Source organism: Ictidomys tridecemlineatus, chromosome 5 (assembly GCF_052094955.1).
Source record: "Ictidomys tridecemlineatus isolate mIctTri1 chromosome 5, mIctTri1.hap1, whole genome shotgun sequence".
Classification (NCBI taxonomy): Eukaryota; Metazoa; Chordata; class Mammalia; order Rodentia; family Sciuridae; genus Ictidomys; species Ictidomys tridecemlineatus.
The window spans coordinates 45793641-45812806 of NC_135481.1; the positions used below are offsets into that span (position 1 = coordinate 45793641).

At 42.6% G+C, this 19166-nt stretch overlaps 1 protein-coding gene across 8 annotated transcripts in view; it reads left to right on the top strand.

Moving 5' to 3' along the window:
- Ryr3 (ryanodine receptor 3) overlaps positions 1-19166 on the top strand; it is a 556303-nt gene that overhangs the window by 436094 nt on the left and 101043 nt on the right. For 6 of the 8 annotated variants that reach the window (XR_013438866.1, XM_078049887.1, XM_040274327.2 and 3 more), the window contains exons 67-71: positions 1446-1686; positions 11260-11347; positions 11450-11542; positions 16122-16136; positions 18801-18971. Coding sequence is in view for 7 of the 8 variants with exons in the window: in XM_078049887.1 (XP_077906013.1) it covers positions 1446-1686; positions 11260-11347; positions 11450-11542; positions 16122-16136; positions 18801-18971 (608 nt within the window). In the remaining variant the exon portion in view is untranslated. The remainder of the gene's footprint in view (positions 1-1445; positions 1687-11259; positions 11348-11449; positions 11543-16121; positions 16137-18800; positions 18972-19166) is intronic. The other 2 variants (XM_040274329.2, XM_078049892.1) reach the window with 1 other exon arrangement.

A 19166-nucleotide genomic window follows, 5' to 3' on the forward strand; every position in this document is an offset into this window, starting at 1 on the left:
GTGGACATGAACAAGTAGAGCAGGTGTTCACTGATGACCCACTAGCTTTAAAGTATTGTTAACCATAAAGTAATTTCTTGATGATCTCTAGTCCAAACATCTGAATTAAGGGAAGGGAAGGCAGGAAATTAAAGAACCTGCCCCCTTACCTCTATAGAGGTGCTAAGGGAAAAGTAGCACTACGTGAGGGGCACTGATGGGCACTGAACTTTAGCCTGTTATTTATTCCACAGGCAAAACCAGATCTCAGGGCACTGAGTTCTTAGGGATTCAACAAAATACATTTTAATAGTGACTTCAGTCACCTATACTGGTATGGCCATTCAGATTTCAAGTCTAAACCAGAGCTGCAGCTCGGCAAGGGCTAAGCAGTCAAAATTTCTCAGTTAATGCATCTTATGGAAAGTCCCTCAACCTTCCCTTCCTAAAACTGTCTTTCTTATAAAAGAAAAATATCAGATTAAAAAGAAACGGTTTTGAAACAGATGGCTTCCAATTGAAATGGCCTAAGCTAAATAACCTTGAAATATACATTTGAATGTACATTGTCAGTGGTTCAGGACTCTTATTCATTTTATTTAACTTTTTTCTCTGATTTTCATCTTCAAAATATTCTATATCCTTGGTCTAATAGTATAATCGATGTCAAATCAATAGAATATAAGAAAAAAAACCTCATTTTTAACTGTAATTAACAGTACTGCCTCCCTCCAGGCCCAGAAAGGCCTTCAGGCAGTAAGTAGAACGGCAGCTCTCAAGTACTAACGGCTAAGAACTGAGGTTGGTTGGTTGTGCTTTTAATGGATTTTTCTATAAAGTAACCAGAATATGTGTGTGTGTATACACACTTATATATATGCATATTAATACACATATATTAAGGTTGATTTTTAGAATAGTTTAGCTTTTAACTGACACATAATAATTGTCCATATTATAGGGTGCAGTATGCCATTTCAGTACATGTATGCAGTGTGTGATGATAACATCAAGGTAATTGGCACATCCATCACCTCAACAGAAGACATGCATTTGCTGCCTAGACTTGGCTCAGCATAGTACTGGTTCTTATTAACTAAAGTCTTCCTTCTGGGACTGCAGGTATAGCTAGTGGCCCACCCCAACATGAACCTACTGTGAAATGATGCAAGTGAGTCTGTTAGGATGAGCAGGGAGGAATGGCAGAGACTGTGCACATGTGAGTTGCAAGTGGCAGCATCTCCAAGGCTAGGAGGAACAGTGCAAGGTAGGACCTGCTTCTGCAGCAACCCTGGCCTCTCTACCCTCCCAGTGGATTTTTGAGAGGCAAGTCCTGAGATCAAGACTAAGGGAGGAACAAGAGGCAGGCACCATCCTGTAGCAGTGGTTTCCCTGATTTTCTGATTCTCATCAACTGTCCGTTATTGTAATACCTGAACTGAGGAGGTGGTTCTTTGTAATTGCAGTGTTCGCCCAGCCCATCATCAGCAAAGCCAGGCCTGACCTGCTGAGAAGCCACTTCATCCCAACTCTGGAGAAGTTAAAGAAGAAGGCGGTCAAGACGGTGCAGGAGGAGGAGCAGCTGAAAGCCGATGGCAAAGGGGACACGCAGGAGGCAGAGCTGCTTATCCTGGACGAGTTTGCAGTCCTCTGCAGAGATCTCTATGCCTTTTACCCCATGCTCATCCGCTATGTGGACAACAACAGGTATGGGGGAGACCTCTGAAAGCCCACCTGCCCCTCTCCAAGGTCAATCTAGGCCACAGAATGGGAATACAATGGACAGTGGTGTTGGGTTATGTTGATGGTAAGATGCAGGGAGGTCACAGCGGCTACCACCCGTCCTCCCACAGTAGTCTTTGTTGCAGGATCTCTGGGCAGTGCTTTTCTTGACAGTGATTCTGTATGGATTGAGGCACACATGCTCACAGGCCGCCATGGGTTGGGGGAGCTGGTCAAATAAGTGTCACCAGGACCCACTTCTGCCCCTCTGCTGACACACATTCAGAATCAGAATCAGTGATTGTGTGTCAAGCACTGTTCTAAGCATTGGGGTCAGGAGTGAACAAAACAGACAAGCTCTCTGGACTAAGGAACTTTCCTTCTGGGAGTAGAGGAGCACAGACAATAAGCAAAATACATAAATAAATTACATAAAGGAGGGTAAGGGGAATTAGGGGTGCCATGGTAGGGTACAGTGTCAGTTTTTTAAAATAGAATATTACTGAGAAAACAACACATGAGAAAAGACCTGAAGGAAGTGAATGTGGGAGTCATAAAAGTTTGGTGTAAGGGTGTTGCAGGAAGAGGGACCATGGGGTATAAGTCCTAAGGAAGGTGCATGCTGGGAGGGTTGGGGCATTCCAGGGAGGCTTGGGGCATGCCAGGGAGGCCAGGTCAGCTGGAATGAGGGGTGAGAGAACAGTGGGGGATGTAGGGGAGGCAACATGGCCAATGAGTGCAGGGCCTTGGAGGCCACTGTGAGGACTCTGGCTTTTACTCTAGAGAGATAAGGCAGTGGAGGTTTCTAGCAAATATGATTTGATCTGACTCTTGGAGCACTATACCAAGGGGAAGGACAAATAGGTAAGTGAAAGATGAATTGGGGGACTCACAGTGAGCCAGTCAAGAGCTGATGGTGACCTAGAGAAAGAAAGCAGATGAGCTGTGCCAGGGGCTGAGCAGAAGGGAGGGATGAGGAGTGACTGGTTCATAGGCTTGGGTTTCCTTTTGGGATGATGAATATGTTCTCAAACTAGAGAGTGATAGTGTTTGCACAACACTGTAAAGGTACTAAATGTTTCTAATGACAAATTTTATGTTGTATGTAGTTTACCACAGGTTTTTTGTTTTGTTTTACATTGATAGTGGCCAAAGCCAGGTTGACAGCAGTAAAGGCTGACAAAGTTGTCAGATTCTGGATCTATTTTGCAGGCAGAGCCCTAGGGATATCCAGATTTGGAATAAAGGAAAGTCATACATGTTTCTAGAGAGTGTTAGCCTGACCAATGTGGTGGTATTTGCCTGTAATTCCAGCAACTCCGGAGGCTGCAGCAGGAGAACCAGTTTGAGGCCATTCTTGGCAACTTAGACTCCGTCTCAAAATAAAAAATAAAAAAGGGCTGAGGCTGAAGCTTGGTGGCAAAGTGCTGCTGGGTTCAATCCCCAGTACAAGAAGAAGAAGAAGAAAGCTGGCTTTTTTTTTTTTTTTGAGTAGTTAAATATATGAGTCCAGAGTTCAGTAGGGAGATGTGGAGTAGATAACAAATTTTGGAAGTCATCAACTTTGATAATACATAATTCAGTCTTTAAGGACTATGAGACTAGCAGAGATAAATGTGAAGGATTGAAGGAGAGCGACAAGAGTTCCTAGGACTGAACCCTCGTGTCCCCCAACATTGAATTCAAGCAGAAAAAGAGGAAGCAGCGAATAAGACTGCAAAAGAGAGCAACCAATAGCACAGCAGGACAAACAATAAAATATAGTATCCCAAGGGCCAGCTACCTAAAGGGATTCTAGGAGTAGAGAATAAACCCATGCGTCAGATGTTGCTGATAATGAGAACTGAGACTAGGGTATTGGATCACGTAGGAAAAATAATTTCTAAAGCAATGCCTTTAAGCAGGCAAGGGGTCAGCCTTCCGTGGTTCATCCACAGCAGCAGGCAGGAGAACTACTGGCAGAGATGTGTATACATCCACCTATCCAGATAGATTGGTAGGTACATACATGCACAGCTTGCTTGCTTTAGATGGGGGGCTGTGGGGGTCCTTTTCTGACTGCTTCTGTTTTCTCAGTGAAGTAGGAAGCAAGATCATCAGCTGGGAGTGAAGGTAGGGAAAAGGCAGTTGCTAGGGAGAGTGGAAGAGGAGATGAACCAGAGAAATGCAATATGATTATCAGGCAGCATTTAGGGCTCTGCTCAGATCTGCATTATGAATTTAAAGTGAGGCCCTTCAGCAGGTGGTCTTCTCCAGTCACGTTCAGCTGCAGCATAAAGGCCCAGAGTAGGAAGAGAGCTGTATTTAACCAGAGTAGGGGTTTTGCAAAATGAATATGACAAAAATGGGTTAGGGCATTGAGGGTATATGTAGGAGGGTAATTATAAATATTGACCTTGTTTTTTTTTGACATGTATGAATTATACATATTAGTGGGGTTCAGCAGGGTATTTCAACATGTGCATTCAGCATACACTGATCAGATCCAGCCCCTCTTTATCCGTCTTCCCCCTCTCTATCCTTCCCAACCTCTGTTATCACTCTTCTCTATTAATGACCACGGAGTTTAAGCTGGATGAGGAGGACATAAGAAGCTAATGTCCTTGAATAGGCAAAGGATCAAAAACTTGTAGGTCTCAGTAGCATCAAAGGATTGTTGGAGTCTGGGCATGGATAGAAGATGGTGATCACAGAGTGCAATGCATGAAAGCATGATTATGGGGTTGGGAGGTTAGTTATTGATATGTGGTTGATATGAGGCACGTAGAGAATAGCATCCTAGAGAAGAAAACAATACCTGAACAGCCATGGTGTTGAGAGATCATGAACACACATAATTCTCATATAATGAGAACTGAGACTGGTGACATGTTGGGGGAAATATCAGTGACACTGGAGCTAAACGTAGGGATAATAACTGGGATTAGTGAAAACTTTGTATAGCTCTAATTCAAAACTGAGAGAGACCATGGTGTATGTCTCTGTCCTAATATGGGTATCATTTAGAAAGGAGAGGGAATATATATTTATTTATATACACACATACATACATACACACACTTATTTAATGTATATTAAAATATATAAATATAAATAATGAGCTTACTAGAACTTACTGCTCCCTTTCCTTAAAACCTGTTCCCCACCTTAAGTGCTTCTGGATGGTTACCCAAAATCCTCCTCTCTCCCTGAAGCTTCACCCCTTCACACTGGATCCAGGCACCCCTCCTTTTCTCTCATCAGTCACTTCCCTGGGGTTGGGGTCAGATGCTCGCTCTGGACAGGGCTGCATGTCCCAGCTCATCATCATCCCACCTGTTCCACAGACTTCAAAGGTTGAAGGACTCCAGGGTCATAATTAAACAAGTTAATTCATGTAATGCCAGACATTTTCTACGTAATTCACTCCTTCCACAATCTCAGTATGTTCATTTGGCATATGAAATTTAATTGAGCCATTATGAACAATTATTATGAACTATTATTTCAGAAATATGAAGGCTTGCAAGACTGTAAAATTATAATAAAGAGTATTGACAGCATGAGCACATACATTTTCATCAAATCTTAGGATAGGAAATTAAAAACCCTTATCCTTTGATGTTTGCTTGTTTGTCTGTTTTCCTAAAACTGAATGTATATCATTTTTCCACAGTGGTTCTCCATTTCTTCATTACCAGCTGGGTTTCCAACTATCTAAATTAAATCTGACACAAATACCCAGAATTAGTGCAGACCCTACAGTTCAAAGGCTCAACCCCACAATACCATACCACTTCAGATACGAGCCACAAATGGGGTGCTTATTCAACCCACACTTCTGCGTTGAATAAAAATACAGGATCTCCCCTGGCATCCTCCTCACACTGACTTACAACACTCAGGAAAGCACTTTAAGATGATTACCAGTTTATTAGAAAGAATACAACCTGAGAACATCCAAATGGAAGAGACACAAAGGGAAATGTATGGACATGGTTTATATAAACACACACACACACACACACACACACACACACACACACACACCACATCCTCTTGAAGTTTAAAGTCCTAAGATATAAATTTGGGGATGCTTAATTTTAAGATACCCATTATAGGGGGCTGGGGTTGTGGCTCAGTGGTAGAGTCGCTTGCCTAGTAATGCGTGAGGCACTGGGTTCAATATTCAGCACCATGTAAAAAATAAATAAATAAAGATACCCATTATAGACATTGAAGGAATGCAGTAATATTTGAGAGAATATTATTGACCTTTTGAGTTGTATCCCATTCTGCCATGGAAAGTAGACAGGTGTGGTTATACTTATTTTATAAGGCAGATTGTACTTATTTAAAATAGTTTACATGAGATTCCTTATATTTAGCATATTCAAAGTAAATATCTTACACTCACATACATACTTTCCCTCCGCCTCTCATTCATACATATACATCAATACATATAAATATATGTGTGTGCGTTTATATATATTCTCCCCCTCACATATCTATAGAAATTCACACTTTCACAAAAGAAACCCTGCTTTGAGGGTCATGTTTTTGATCATTTCTGGTAACATAATTATGTTAGCAGTTTAAAGAAGAAATCTGATAGGGTTTGAGGTGAAAACAGAAAAGTGGAGTAAGGTTGCTCCTGAAATAGCTCTTTAATTGGATTTGTCACTATTGACAATCAAGACAGAGTAGGTTCTACTTGCACAGTGTTTGACAGTTGCTAAAAATGGCAATGTCAGAGAGTCTTTGAGATCATCATTAATTCATTCATCCCCACTCTTCAACCTGCTCTTCTCTGAATGTAACAGCCACACGAGTGTTGCTTAGAAATCCCTTTACCTCCTTCAAGTCCTTCTTCCAAAAGAATTAGTTGCCTTGGAATGATGCAACTGTGGTGTTGGCAGGGAGAGTACAGTCACCTTGTGTTACCTCCAGCTGAATGGATAAGCATCCCTTCCTTTTCCTAGCAGAGGATTTCCTGCCTGTTTGTCCACCATGGTTAATGGAGGGAAATAGAGGACAGAAGACACCTTTTCTCTGCATGCAGTCACATTCCAGGCTTAAACAGTCCAAACCATCTTGAGCTCAATCTTTAACTTCTACCCGTTGGTTCTAACTTTGCTCTCTAAAGCCATACAAAATTCATCTTTCTTTTCTTTTCCTCCCTACCCCTGATTTCCCTCCCATATCAAACTTTTGTATTTCCTTAGCCCTGTCCAACAATGTTGGAAGTTTCTTTGGTATCTGGAACACTCCTCTTAAGAGAAGCTGCTTTCACTGGTCAATGGTCAGCCTAAATCTGACTAGAAATGAGTAGGAACTCTAGGCATAGTGGAAGGAGAGCCAGTAAATCAGCTCTTCATCTCGTTCTACCAGGAGATACAAGTCAAGAATACTCAAGTCTCTCTGTAAGAGCAACAGTTTTCTAGCCTCCTTTCCTGGAATCAGAAACATTCAAAACTTAGAGCTAAATGAACTATAGTGTGATTTTCTGAGAAACACCCTCCCACCCCCAAGCTGTCAAAGGAAAACAAAGCAGAAGTTTTGAAAGTAGGCAGAGAAAAGCTCTGAGCTTTGAGTCAGTCAACATGACCCAAGAATGCAGGAACCTGGCTTTGCTTTCTTTCAAAAGTTGTTAACTTGTCTTTTTTGAAAATGCAAGTCTAAGTCACCTTACTCTTGCCATCACCCAAGATTCTACTGTGTTGGGGTTGGGGGGTGGAGGAGTTACTGGGGATTGAACCCAGGAGAACTTGACCACTGAGCCACTTCCCTATTCCTATTTTGTATTTGATTTAGAGACTAGGTTGCTTAGCACCTCACCGTTGCTGAGGCTGGCTTTGAACTCACGATCCTCCTGTCTCAGCCTCCTGAGCCACTGGAATTACAGGCATGTGCCACCGCTCCTGGCTCAAGATTATATATGTATTTTTTAGTTGCAGTTGGACACAATACCTTTATTTTATTTTTATGTGGTACTGAGGATCAAACCCAGGGCCTCACACTTGCCAGGCAAATGCTCTACCACTGAGCCCCAGCCCCAGCCCCAAGATTACATTCTTAATGCTTGTTAAAATGCTCAGTTATCTCAGCTACTTTGGTTGTTTCTGTCATCACCTATGTTTGGCAGATTCCCAGGCCATTACCTCCAAAGCCAGATTTCTTCTCCGCCAACAACCTCGCATTTCCAACTGCCTTTGGCAGCAAGCAGTGCAGATGATAAAAGCGAATCACAGAGTATCTCCAAAAGGACCAAGTGCCTAGATTTGACACAGATGGTGAATCCTCTGGAAGACTGGGAGCAGGGAGGAGAGGAGCCTCTCTTGGGGGCAGACTAAAGATGAGGGTGAGGTGGGGTCAGGATCTTCTGTTCTCCTGTCAACAGCATCTTGGGCTGGCTTCAGGCCAGGTGCAGAGGATCTATGTGCCTGGTGGAGAACTTTTAATAAGATGTTCTTTACACTCGACACTCTGGACATGAAAGAACTTCACTAGAAAAAAAAAAAAAGAATAGAAGAAGGCTGGTGAAAACAAAGTTTTTTTCATCTGAAACTTCATCCCCACAGGAAGGCAAAGAGGACAATATACTCTTCTTTTTCCCACCAGGAAACATTACCTAAGATTTTGTTCTTGGAGCTCTTGCTTCCTGACACTCCTGTAGACTGTACTTTTCCTTGTCAGGATAGGATATGACCCTCACCTCTTCGTACTCAGCCATAATACAGACCTACAAAGCTCATTAAAACCCAAACACCAAAGAATGAACAGCTGGCACTTCTGATAAAACTAGACACTTGACCCAGAAAGAGCACTCCTGAAAAATCAGTGCGGAAGAAATCAAGACGCATTATCAATCTCAAGCCTCAAGTCTGAATTGAATTTGACTGCTAGTAATGGAGACGTGACTCTAGTGGCTTAAATAGATGAGAAGTTTAATCTCATGTATAAAAGAAGTCCAAAGATAGCCATTCGAAGGCCAGTGGGGTTATTCCTCATCACAGAGCCTCACTCTGTGGTCTCTACATCCTGAACACTGACTTCCTTCTCCAAAGTTACCTTATGGTATAATACACCAATTAGAGCTCCAGCCATCATATTTTCATCCCAAAGTATGAAAGCAATAGGGAAGAGGCAAAAAGACACCTTCCACTATGTAATTCCTTTTTAGAAAGATTTCTCAGGAGGCCCACTGGAAAACTTGCACTTTGATCTCATTGATTGGAGCCTAGTTACCTGGGCATCTCTCAAGGGAGGCTAAGTAAACCATCTTTAGAAGTGAGTTTTTTAGGCCGGACACGGTGGCCTACTCCAATAATCCCAGCAACTCTGGAGAATCGTGAGTTCAAAGCCAGCCTCAGCAATGGTGAGGTACCAAGGAATCAGTGAGATCCTGTCTCTAAATAAAATACAAAATAGGGATGGGGACATGGCTCAATGGCCAAGTGCCCCTGAGTTTAATTCCTAGTACCCACCCCCGGCAAAAAAAAAAAAAAATGCAAAAAGGGGCTGGGGATATGGCTCAGTGGTTAAGCATCCCTGGTTCAATTCCTGGTACAAAAAAAAAAAAAAAGAATGTTTTCCCTTTTACCCTAACCTTGTGCTGCCCCTGAATGGGCAGGAAATGTGAACTACCCAGGCAATTCAGTCTGTCCCCAGGGTTTAGGAAAGGCAACTGGGTTTTTGTTGTTTTGTTACCCAGGGCCTCATGCATGCTAAGTAAGCTGTCTACCACCAAGGTACAGCTCTGTGCCCCTCCCACACACACACTTTTTAAAAATTTTTGTTTGACCCAGGGTCTCCCTAAGCTACCCAGGTTGGCCTCAAACTTTTGCAATCCTCCTGTCTCAGCCTCCCAAGAAACTGGGAGGGAATTTGCTGTTGGTAGCTGTTACCCTGAATAGGACAAGAGGCATCAGATTGTTCATGTCCTTTGGGAAAGTCAAATATTTCTTTAAGAAAGACAATAAACAATTTAACTCCAGTGAGTGACAATGTGATATTGTAATACAATGTGTTTGGTCTTCATCCCTAAAACCTAAAACTCTTAGATTTTTCTCAGCAATTAGAGTGGAATGTCTTTCATCATTCATATGCCTCTTTCAATTGAGTTTATGGTAATAGGTGACTCTGGGAAGGAGAGGGCTGGTTACTAGAGAAATTAACCATGTGATTAGATGACTGAACTTTCAGCTCCATCTGTGTCCCCTGACCTCCAGAGAGGAGAAAGGGGCTGGAGATTGAGTTAACAAAGACAAGTGCTATGACCCATCATACCCATGTAACGGAGCCTCCATAAAAACTCCAAACTGTGGGGCTTGGAGACATTCTGTGTGGTGGAATTTATGGAAATGCTTGAGGATGGTGCACTTGGATGGAGGCTTGGAAGCTCCTTACCCCTTCCCTGCATCTTGCTCTATGCATCTCTTCCATTGGGCTATTCCTAGATTGCATATTTTATAATAAACTAATAGTAAAGTGATTTCCTGAGTTCTGTGAGCCATTCTTGCAAATTATTGAACCTAAAGAGGAAGCCATCAGACCCCCTGATTTACAGCCTTGGTCAACCTGAGACTTGGGACTGGTGTTTGAAGTTGAAGCCATTTTGTGGGACTGAGACTTGTGCCTGTGATGTCTGTGATAACTCCAAGTAGTAGATGTCATTGAATTGTAGGATGCCTAATTGGCATGTGGATCATCAGAGAATTGCATAATGAGGAGGAGGTCACATATTTGGTGTAAGAAATGTTATGGAGAGAAAAATGTTATGTTTTCCCTTTGAGCTACTCTCTGCAGATACTTGGAAATGGCAACTTACCTAACCCTTTAGAAGTATAATTTAATTCAAATATATAAGGTACTTAGGGGTAAGAAAACTTAAAAAAAAATTCTACTCGATTTAGCCACAATATCACAATCATAATTGTGATATTTCTTAATAAGCCTTTTTTTAAAAAAAATGGCTATTTATATGGAATTTCCAAATAATTTTGGATGTCATGGGAGATATTTGGTCTCTGCTCATACACTTCAAATGACTGTGAAAAACATTGTTATGTATTTCTTTTATAAATCTGGTTTGAAAGGAAACCAGATAGGGCGTGACTTGTTTACAGTGCTCAGAATTTCAGAGGCTTGACAATGACAATTGTCAAGGGCAAAACTAGACATCATAGTGACCAAGACCTTCCTGGGCTTTCCACCCTTATGTATTAAGAATTCTGTCCCCAAATTTAGAGCTTAAACTTAATCCTCTCATCCATTTAAAAAAGAAATGAAACCTATATATGACAAATTTGAAATGTTGATTTCTGACTTCTGTTTGCTAAGATAATTTTTGAATCCTTTGATTGAAAACAGAAATGGTAATTGTAGGTCCTTCAAAAATGTCTACCCCATTTAATACCTGCATCTAAGTGTTTAAGTACTTAGTCTCCCTGATTATCACCATCATGTGAGAACGCGGTTTTCAGTGGGTAAGTGTCTGCTGGTGCAACTTGGAGGGTGTGACTACTGTAATCCTTACTGAATTTCATAAACCTGTTCATTTACTTTTCAACCCAGATCTAACTGGCTCAAAAGCCCCGATGCTGATTCTGACCAGCTCTTCCGCATGGTGGCAGAGGTCTTCATCCTGTGGTGTAAATCTCACGTAAGGACACCTTTGGGTCCTGGATTTAGGATGGTTGTGAAAGGCTGTGAAAGCTTGAGAGGCTTTCTTATAATGTTTGCTTTTTTATTTCCCACCATTTAGAACTTCAAGAGGGAAGAGCAAAATTTTGTGATTCAGAATGAAATTAATAATTTGGCATTTTTAACTGGAGACAGCAAAAGCAAGATGTCAAAAGTAAGTCCTTAGAAGTTGATTCCAGAGACTCTTCAACCTTGACTTCAGCCATGACTTGGATCTGTTTCGTATTTTCTGGGTATTAACCCTGTACTTCATTTAGGCCAAACTACATAACCAACAGTCCCGACTGTTGTTCTCTGAAAATGAGCCACGGAAGAAACTGCTCTTCGATTAGCATGGTCATCACATTCTATGAATAAATAGCTGCTTGTATGTCCGAGAAAGTTTAAGTTTCAAGACTTGCCTAAGGCATTTGAGAGGTCTACAAAACAAACCTGCTGTTAGCAGTTTTAAAATAGAACCACTTCCTGTATGGTGAAGCTACAAAAACGCACATACTTCGAGCCACCTATTGATTAGCTAGGAGGAAATTACCTTGCTTGGATGATTTTGATAGCAGGTGCTCTTACATTGTGCTTGTTTTCCTCCTCTCTGGAACATCCAAATCTATTTTATTTCAGATACGTTGACCTCTTAATGCCTTGTATTTATTTTCCATGACAGTTGCACCCAGAAAGCCAAACATTTGTCCACCTCCCTGCAGGAAATGTTTGAAAGAGGGCATATCAGACACCTGCCTTAAAATATACCTATCTATGAGTAAGCTGTGGGGAGGAACATAGCTGGGATACAAGAGGAGGAAATTGGCCCCCAGCCCCTCCTGAGTCAGCTCTGCACAAGGCTTGGTTGTTTTGATTGGAGAGAATTCCCAGACACACTCCTTCAGGTGTAGATACAAAAGCAAAGCTTCCTTAAATGGGATGTGTTATTGCCAGCTTCTTACCCCTGACTCTGTCTCCCTAAGAAATGTGCTTCAGTGAAGGTTGGCTGTATATGTCAAGTGTAAGTCACCTATCACTCCTTAGATGCACATCTCTCTCATTGGTGGTGCAGTGCTGCCTTTGAGATTCAGGAAGGAGGATTGTGCATGGGGACCTCTCAGAAGTGAAAGTCAGTTCTGAAAAGATGGGAGTCATGACTTTATAGGGAAGACCTTGGCTATCTTTCCAATAACAATTTGGGATGGAGGTCCTGTGTTTATGGGATTTCAGAGAAGGAAGTGGTATGACATCAGAAACGAAAATCTCAGCCCCTGGAACTTCACCAAGGGTGGAGCTAGGTCTGGTTAGCTATAGTCGCTGTGAACTTCCTGTCTCATCATCTTTTAGCGATGTTGGCACTAGCACTTCTTCCAGCATCTAAAAATTGACTGTTGTATGTTTAGGACTCACTCTTAAGTATGCACCAGAATATACTTTCAATATATTTATACATTGCTAAATAAAGTTTTATTATTTAAAGCAAAATTGTACACATACAAAGCAGAGGAATCCACAAAGCAGTGGATCCTTTTGTGCTTCACATAATTTCAATTTCCAAAATTCATTTTGTATTCACCTTTTAGTAAACATATCAGCTCCTGTGAGGTGCATAAGATTGGAATTTTCAGATTCTAGCTCCCCAAGACATCTAGTGTATCTAAGATTACCTCTGCAGGGTCTTCTTACAGCCATCATAGACTCCCCTTTAATCCTGTCTTCCTACAGAAAGTCAATTGATCCCAGGCAGATCCCATGCCGTCTTCAGCTTAGGGGAGCTCCATGGGCTCCTAGGCTGAACCAGTTAGCATCCATCGTGATTGGCAGGGGCTGGCAGCAAAGCAATGGAAATTACTCTGATAACAGGATTTGGATCCCAGATGAGCAGAAATGGCAAAGACCTCTCAACACTCTGGTGATGAATAGATACTCAGGACCCTTGGGTTTACATTTGGAAAGAGATAAAGTGACAGAAAAATGACATCTCACAACTCACCTACTAACAAACTAACCTGATATTTTGTTCATTCACATCATGAGTGGGGAAAGGAAGATGTTCTTTTCATCAGAGGATAGTCATGTTTGGAATCTGTTGGTAGTCAGGCCTCAGGAGCAAGTTCTTCCATTTCATTTCCCTGTATGTTGTATGCCAGTTATTTCTGAGGCAATTGGGATGAGGTCAAAGTTATAATGTGATTCAACTGCAGGCCCTCTGTCCATAGATGAATAACATTTTCCCTGCTTTTCAGGGTAACAAGTGTTCATATTGTTCCTGATGCCTCAACTGAGATACAGAGCATAGTAGTAAATAGACTGGAAACTGAAAGAAAGCCAGGTCTTGGCCCCACTCTTGGTCACAGCTATAACCTTGTACCGTTCATTTAATTCCTCTGGGCCCCAGATTTGCCAATCCATGTAATGGGGCTGAACTTTTTGTCTGACTTCACAGCTCTACTAAGATGCTCTGGTTAGGAGTTAGTCTTCAACTATATCTCTAGATCAGAATAACATTTGATAAGTGCAGAGCTTTATTTAAGACAGAGAGCTGCCACACCTCCAGTAAACAGTAGCCCATAGCCATTTCTGGTGTTTCTTGGATGTAGGATTACATACTGAGGAGCCAGGAGGGGGTCTCCTTCCTTACCAGTTGAATCCCTATTGCCTTTTGCTTACCTGCAATTTAGATGTTCTCTCTCCTACCTGGTCAGAATGGGTTCCTGTTGCCTTTGCTTGCTTTCATGTCCACTCTGAACTGAATTCTGGTGTTGTATAAATGAAATTAGCCTTAGCTCCCATGGCAGCCTTTGTGGAGGTGTGTGCATGATGCTGCATGCCGCACACACTGAGTACACCACCGCATACTCAGAAAGGGCGTGGGGAAAATATACAGTGGACTGCTCAGACGTGATGACCAGAAAGTCAGTTCAAAGATACATTGTTTTTCTGATAAGCTAACATAGATTGTTTCCTGAGAGCTCATTGTATATTTTGTTTATATAACACCAGTTTGCCATATATGTTAAGCTAAATGTAACTAAGCTGAGCAAGTGTCTTTTTTTGTTTTGTTTTAAACTCGTTTTGTTTTCTGGAAAAATGGCAGCAGCTTCCTCGGAGGGGAATGGTAAGTTAGAATGTGGTTGTAACAAGAAATGCCAGTTTCTTGACCAAGGTTATAAACCATAACAACCCAGAGCTGAGGTACGGGAATGAGGGCACTTCAGGGTCTGAAGCCCTCCACCCATGGAGTGATCTCAGCAGATTTAAGAACAGGAATTATTTTAGAAGAAGGTATCTTTGAGTTTTCAAGGGCATTCAGAGCATATGAGGGAGTTTTCTTCTTGCTTTAAGCTGAAGAGCTTCTTACTCACTGTCCTCTCTTTCATTTCCTCCCTCTGCCTCTTTAATTTTCTCTCTTCTTTTGTTCCTACACTGCTTCATTATGTTCATAATCTGTGTCTCTCTCTATATATTTGTCCCTCCCTTCCTCCCTTTTGCTCTCCCCACCTTGCCCCTGTCTTTCTCCTTCCCTCCCTCTTTTTTCCTCCATTCTTTTTCTCCCCTCCAGCCCTCCCCCAACTTCTCTCATGGCCCACCTTCTTTAAGTGCTCTCTTTCCTTTCCTCTCCTCTCCTCTCATTTGTAGTCCAATTTCCAGAAAATCTCCTTGCCTCTAATGCTTGATGTTTGGTAAACTTGACTTGACTTGCCCTTTCAGTGGGGTAAGACCTTCCCATGGCACAGGTTTGCCTTTGTGCACAAGCCTGATGTGGACTCTCCCGGTTCCCTTGGTGCAATCCACCACTGGGTGCGATGCCTTCATCAAGTTCCATTATCCTGGAAGCGTCTGGTTTTTCTAAAAGGCCTATACATAAAACCATCTGTTTGATCATAAACTATCACTGAGGGCTTATAACCTAAGTGTGGGGAAATGAAATTATGTTGAAGGTATATGAATTGAAATTAGGGAATTGCAGTGAGTTAATTAATATTAGCAATATGTGAAGAGTAAAAGTAGAACCTGTAGGATGAGGGTGCGTTTGAAGGTCACAATGTAAGAAGGAAGATGCTCCATTCTTTGGACTATGGGATGATCCCAAAGCACTTTGGATATTCCCAGAGTACTTTTTAAAAAGCAAACCTTTTAGCAGAAGCACAATCAGGGCTCAGTTCTCCCCTCTCTTTTGTAGCCACTGACCTGCTGGAGTTGATAATGTGGTAGGTGAAAGGAAGAAAAAAATGGGGTCTTTGGTCACATAACAGATTCTCCAGCCCACCCTGGAAAACGAAGGGACGTGGATGAGGGAAAGACTTTACATCTAAAGAGGTTGTGGAGGGGAGGGGGACTAGGGATATAGCTCAATTGGTACAGTGCTTGCCTTTCATGCACAAGGCCCTGGGTTCAATTCCCCGCCCCCCCCCCCCCGCAAAAAAAAAAAAGAGTTCATGTGGGCACCAGATCTGAGTCCAGTGGACTGGGTCTGAGCCACACCCCTTAGAAGATTGCTCTCTAAGTTGCCCCTTCCCCAGGGTGAATTGCTGGTCTGGGTGTAAGTCTTTCTGACCAAATTAACCTCCATCCTAACCTTCCACTTGGTCTTCATGCTATGTTCATGCCCACAAAAGTTGAGTTTCTGCCACATTGGCTGAGAACTGGGACTAAGAAGCTATGAATAACATGTGGTGCTTTCTGCCTCTGACCCCTTGCTTTTCCTGACTGACTCTTCTCCTTGTTTCTTTTTCTTTTGTCTTTCCACACAGGCCATGCAAGTAAAGGTACAGGTCAAATGCATGACGTGTCTTTTCTGTCCTAGTATTAGAGGTGCCAGGCTCTGGCCCCCTCTGCACTGTGATCACCATGGGGGTGGTACAGAATGGATTTTCTCACCTGGAGGTCCCCAGGCCTGCTCCAGGGAAGACAACTGCCTGTCAAAGAGTGAATGTAGGCCTACCCACCCTTGGAAAGGGGAAGCCGGGGAAGCCAGCCAAGCCTCGCCCTATCCGAGGTCTCCTTGCCATCTCTGCTCCCTTTCCCAGCTGCCCTCTCTGTTAGCTTGGTGGCCACCACACTAACAGAGATAGGGATGACTGACAGGGCTCGAGAGCCTGGGAGACTGGCTCTGCTGTGGTGCCACTCAGGGTCACAGTTCTATTTTCTGTTAGTGGCCTCAGCCTATTCACAGTCCACGTGTTCTGCCTCTTGTTCAAAGTTCCCATAACTCCAAGAAAGTCTTACAAGGACAAAACTCAAGGTCTGAAATCAGACAACCATGAATTTTTGGCATACAGTGTGCATATGGTAGAACAAACCTTGAGGCAGTTTTCCAATTACTCCTAAATATTTTTATATGGACATTCTTCCCTCTCTGTTCAGTAATGGGTACCTGCTACTGTTGTCCCAACCCCCCTTGCCCTAAGATGTGGTACAGAAAGGGAGCTGTAGAGACCAGGTCATATGCAGCTCTTGGAAATGGAGCCCTGTCAAGACAGACTTGCATCTGAAGAACAGCTCAGATGCATATTTGCTGTATGACCTTGGGAAAATTATTTGACTTCCCTGAGCATCATTTTTTCATTCATAAAACTGACATGTTAATACTTCAGTGTTGTAGGGAGGATTTAAAATGTTTTATTTCAAGTATCAGGCCCACTGAAGTCATGTCATATGTGTAGCATTTATCATTAGAATATGACACTGGCCAAATCAAATAGAGACTGAGTAGTAAATAAATTATGTAATCAAATCTATACAGTTACACTTTTAGTATTTTACTTGATTATATACTGTATATTACCATTTTCATTTTACATTTATACATACATGATACCACAGAGTTCACATACACTGCACCAGTTCTATCCTTGGTGGATGATTTGAAGCATCTTCAACAGTAATAGACCATAAATGAGTTTTGTCCCTAGATACAACCTTTAAATTTCACACCTGATGGTAGAACATGCAAGAAAGCTAGCAAGTGCTCAGTAAATGTTAAAACTTGAACAATCTTTGGGTGAACCAACTTTCACATTTCAGTCTGTTCTAGAACATAAGAGGCCTCCTTTCCTTAGTTTCATTTCTTCCTCCTGCATAATTTTTACTGCCCCTCCCGCAGCTGCCCTGGGGGCTGACCTGGTGTTTTGGAGCACTGGGCACAATGTATCTCTGTAAGTAAACAGCATTCCCAGGCAGTGTTTGGCCAGACTGGGTTTTGCTAGTCAGACACTTCACTGAAAGTGCTGCTGACCCAGGGTTGGTGGAACAAATCACAACTTTTATAAAAAAGTGCCGTTAATGATTGCGACCCTCTTTCACACTTCGAAAAATAATTAAAGTCATGAGCCCCAAGGTAGTGTTAATTCCAACTGTCATCTTATCTTTCAAAAGCACATCTATCACAAAATGAATTCTGCTCAGCCCAAGAATCCCAGGTCTTAAGTTCCAGAGGTGGCAACTATCCTCCCTTGCTCCCGGAGCCATCTATCTGTATGTCATTGTAAATCACAGTGCTGCTACCTCATTGCTATAAAGACTGCCTCTCCCTCATTTCCCTGATGAGCCTCTGTCCACCCAGCCTTCCCTGCATCCAGCAGATGCCCACTTCACAGAGGTACAGTCCGGCAAGCAGAATACCATGTGACCAACATTGCTTTTTCTGAATCTGGCATCATAAAATTTGGGTCACTGAAGTGCCTTGTCCCCTTGACTCCACCTTGTATTGTGGGTACTGAGTGTCTTCTGTTTGTTGCCTGGGGCTGCCATGGTCCAGAGCCCAGGGGATTAGATTCCTCTCAAACCTGCTGCTCCACTGAATGAATTTTATGAAAGGTATTGAATAAAAGACAAACACAAATTCCCCTGGATCTAAGACTGCTTTCTTTCATGTCCAGTTTCTCACCTTTCTCCCAGCCAGATCCCAAAGCAGCTCTGCTCTAGAATTTTCCTTTTCCTGTGAGAATTTGCATTGCCCCATCGTAGGGAGTACTAAGCGGGATGCCAGTGCTCCAAAACACTATCTTCAGCCCTGGAAACAGACCAATGGTCCTATAATGAGTGCTCTGGCACATTTTTGTGATTCCCCAGCATGAGGGTTCTCAGTTATTCCCTGGGGTCCTTTTATCAGTCATTAAATCATTCTTGTTGCAAAATACCAGGCTTTTGTTCATCTGGTCCAGATGTGAGTGAGCAAGACTGTAGGTGTCTGTGATATGTTGTGTGTCTAGTTTTGTGGTTCTGTGTGCATGTGCAGAAGAGAAAGCTCAGGGTTAGGGCTGATGTTTTATGGCTTTGCTTAACACACCCTTTTGACTACTGCTCTTTGAAATATAGTAAGGCCCAACCCATATTGACAGGGCTACAAGGAAGCAGGCTACCTCTGAGCTGAGATGGTTTCTTTCAGACAGTCACTGATCCCCTCTCTTTATTTTAATATCATCTCCTAGTCTGGAGGACAGGACCAGGAACGGAAGAAGACAAAGAGGAGGGGAGACTTGTACTCCATCCAGACATCCCTCATCGTGGCCGCGCTGAAGAAAATGCTGCCCATTGGTTTGAATATGTGCACACCAGGCGACCAGGAGCTGATCTCTCTGGCAAAATCACGCTACAGCTGTGTAAGCTGCCTATCTGGTTGGGCTGAGCCACCATCTAGGCAGTAGCGGTGCTAGTAGTGGTGGTGTTTAGTGAAGGGCAAGTCCCCCTTTTGTGGGTGGGTGAGGCAAATGAACAGAAATCGAAGTGCACAGAGACATCACACCTTTGTTTTAAAACTAGTTTGGGAGTCAGTAATTTGGGAAGAGTCTCTATTT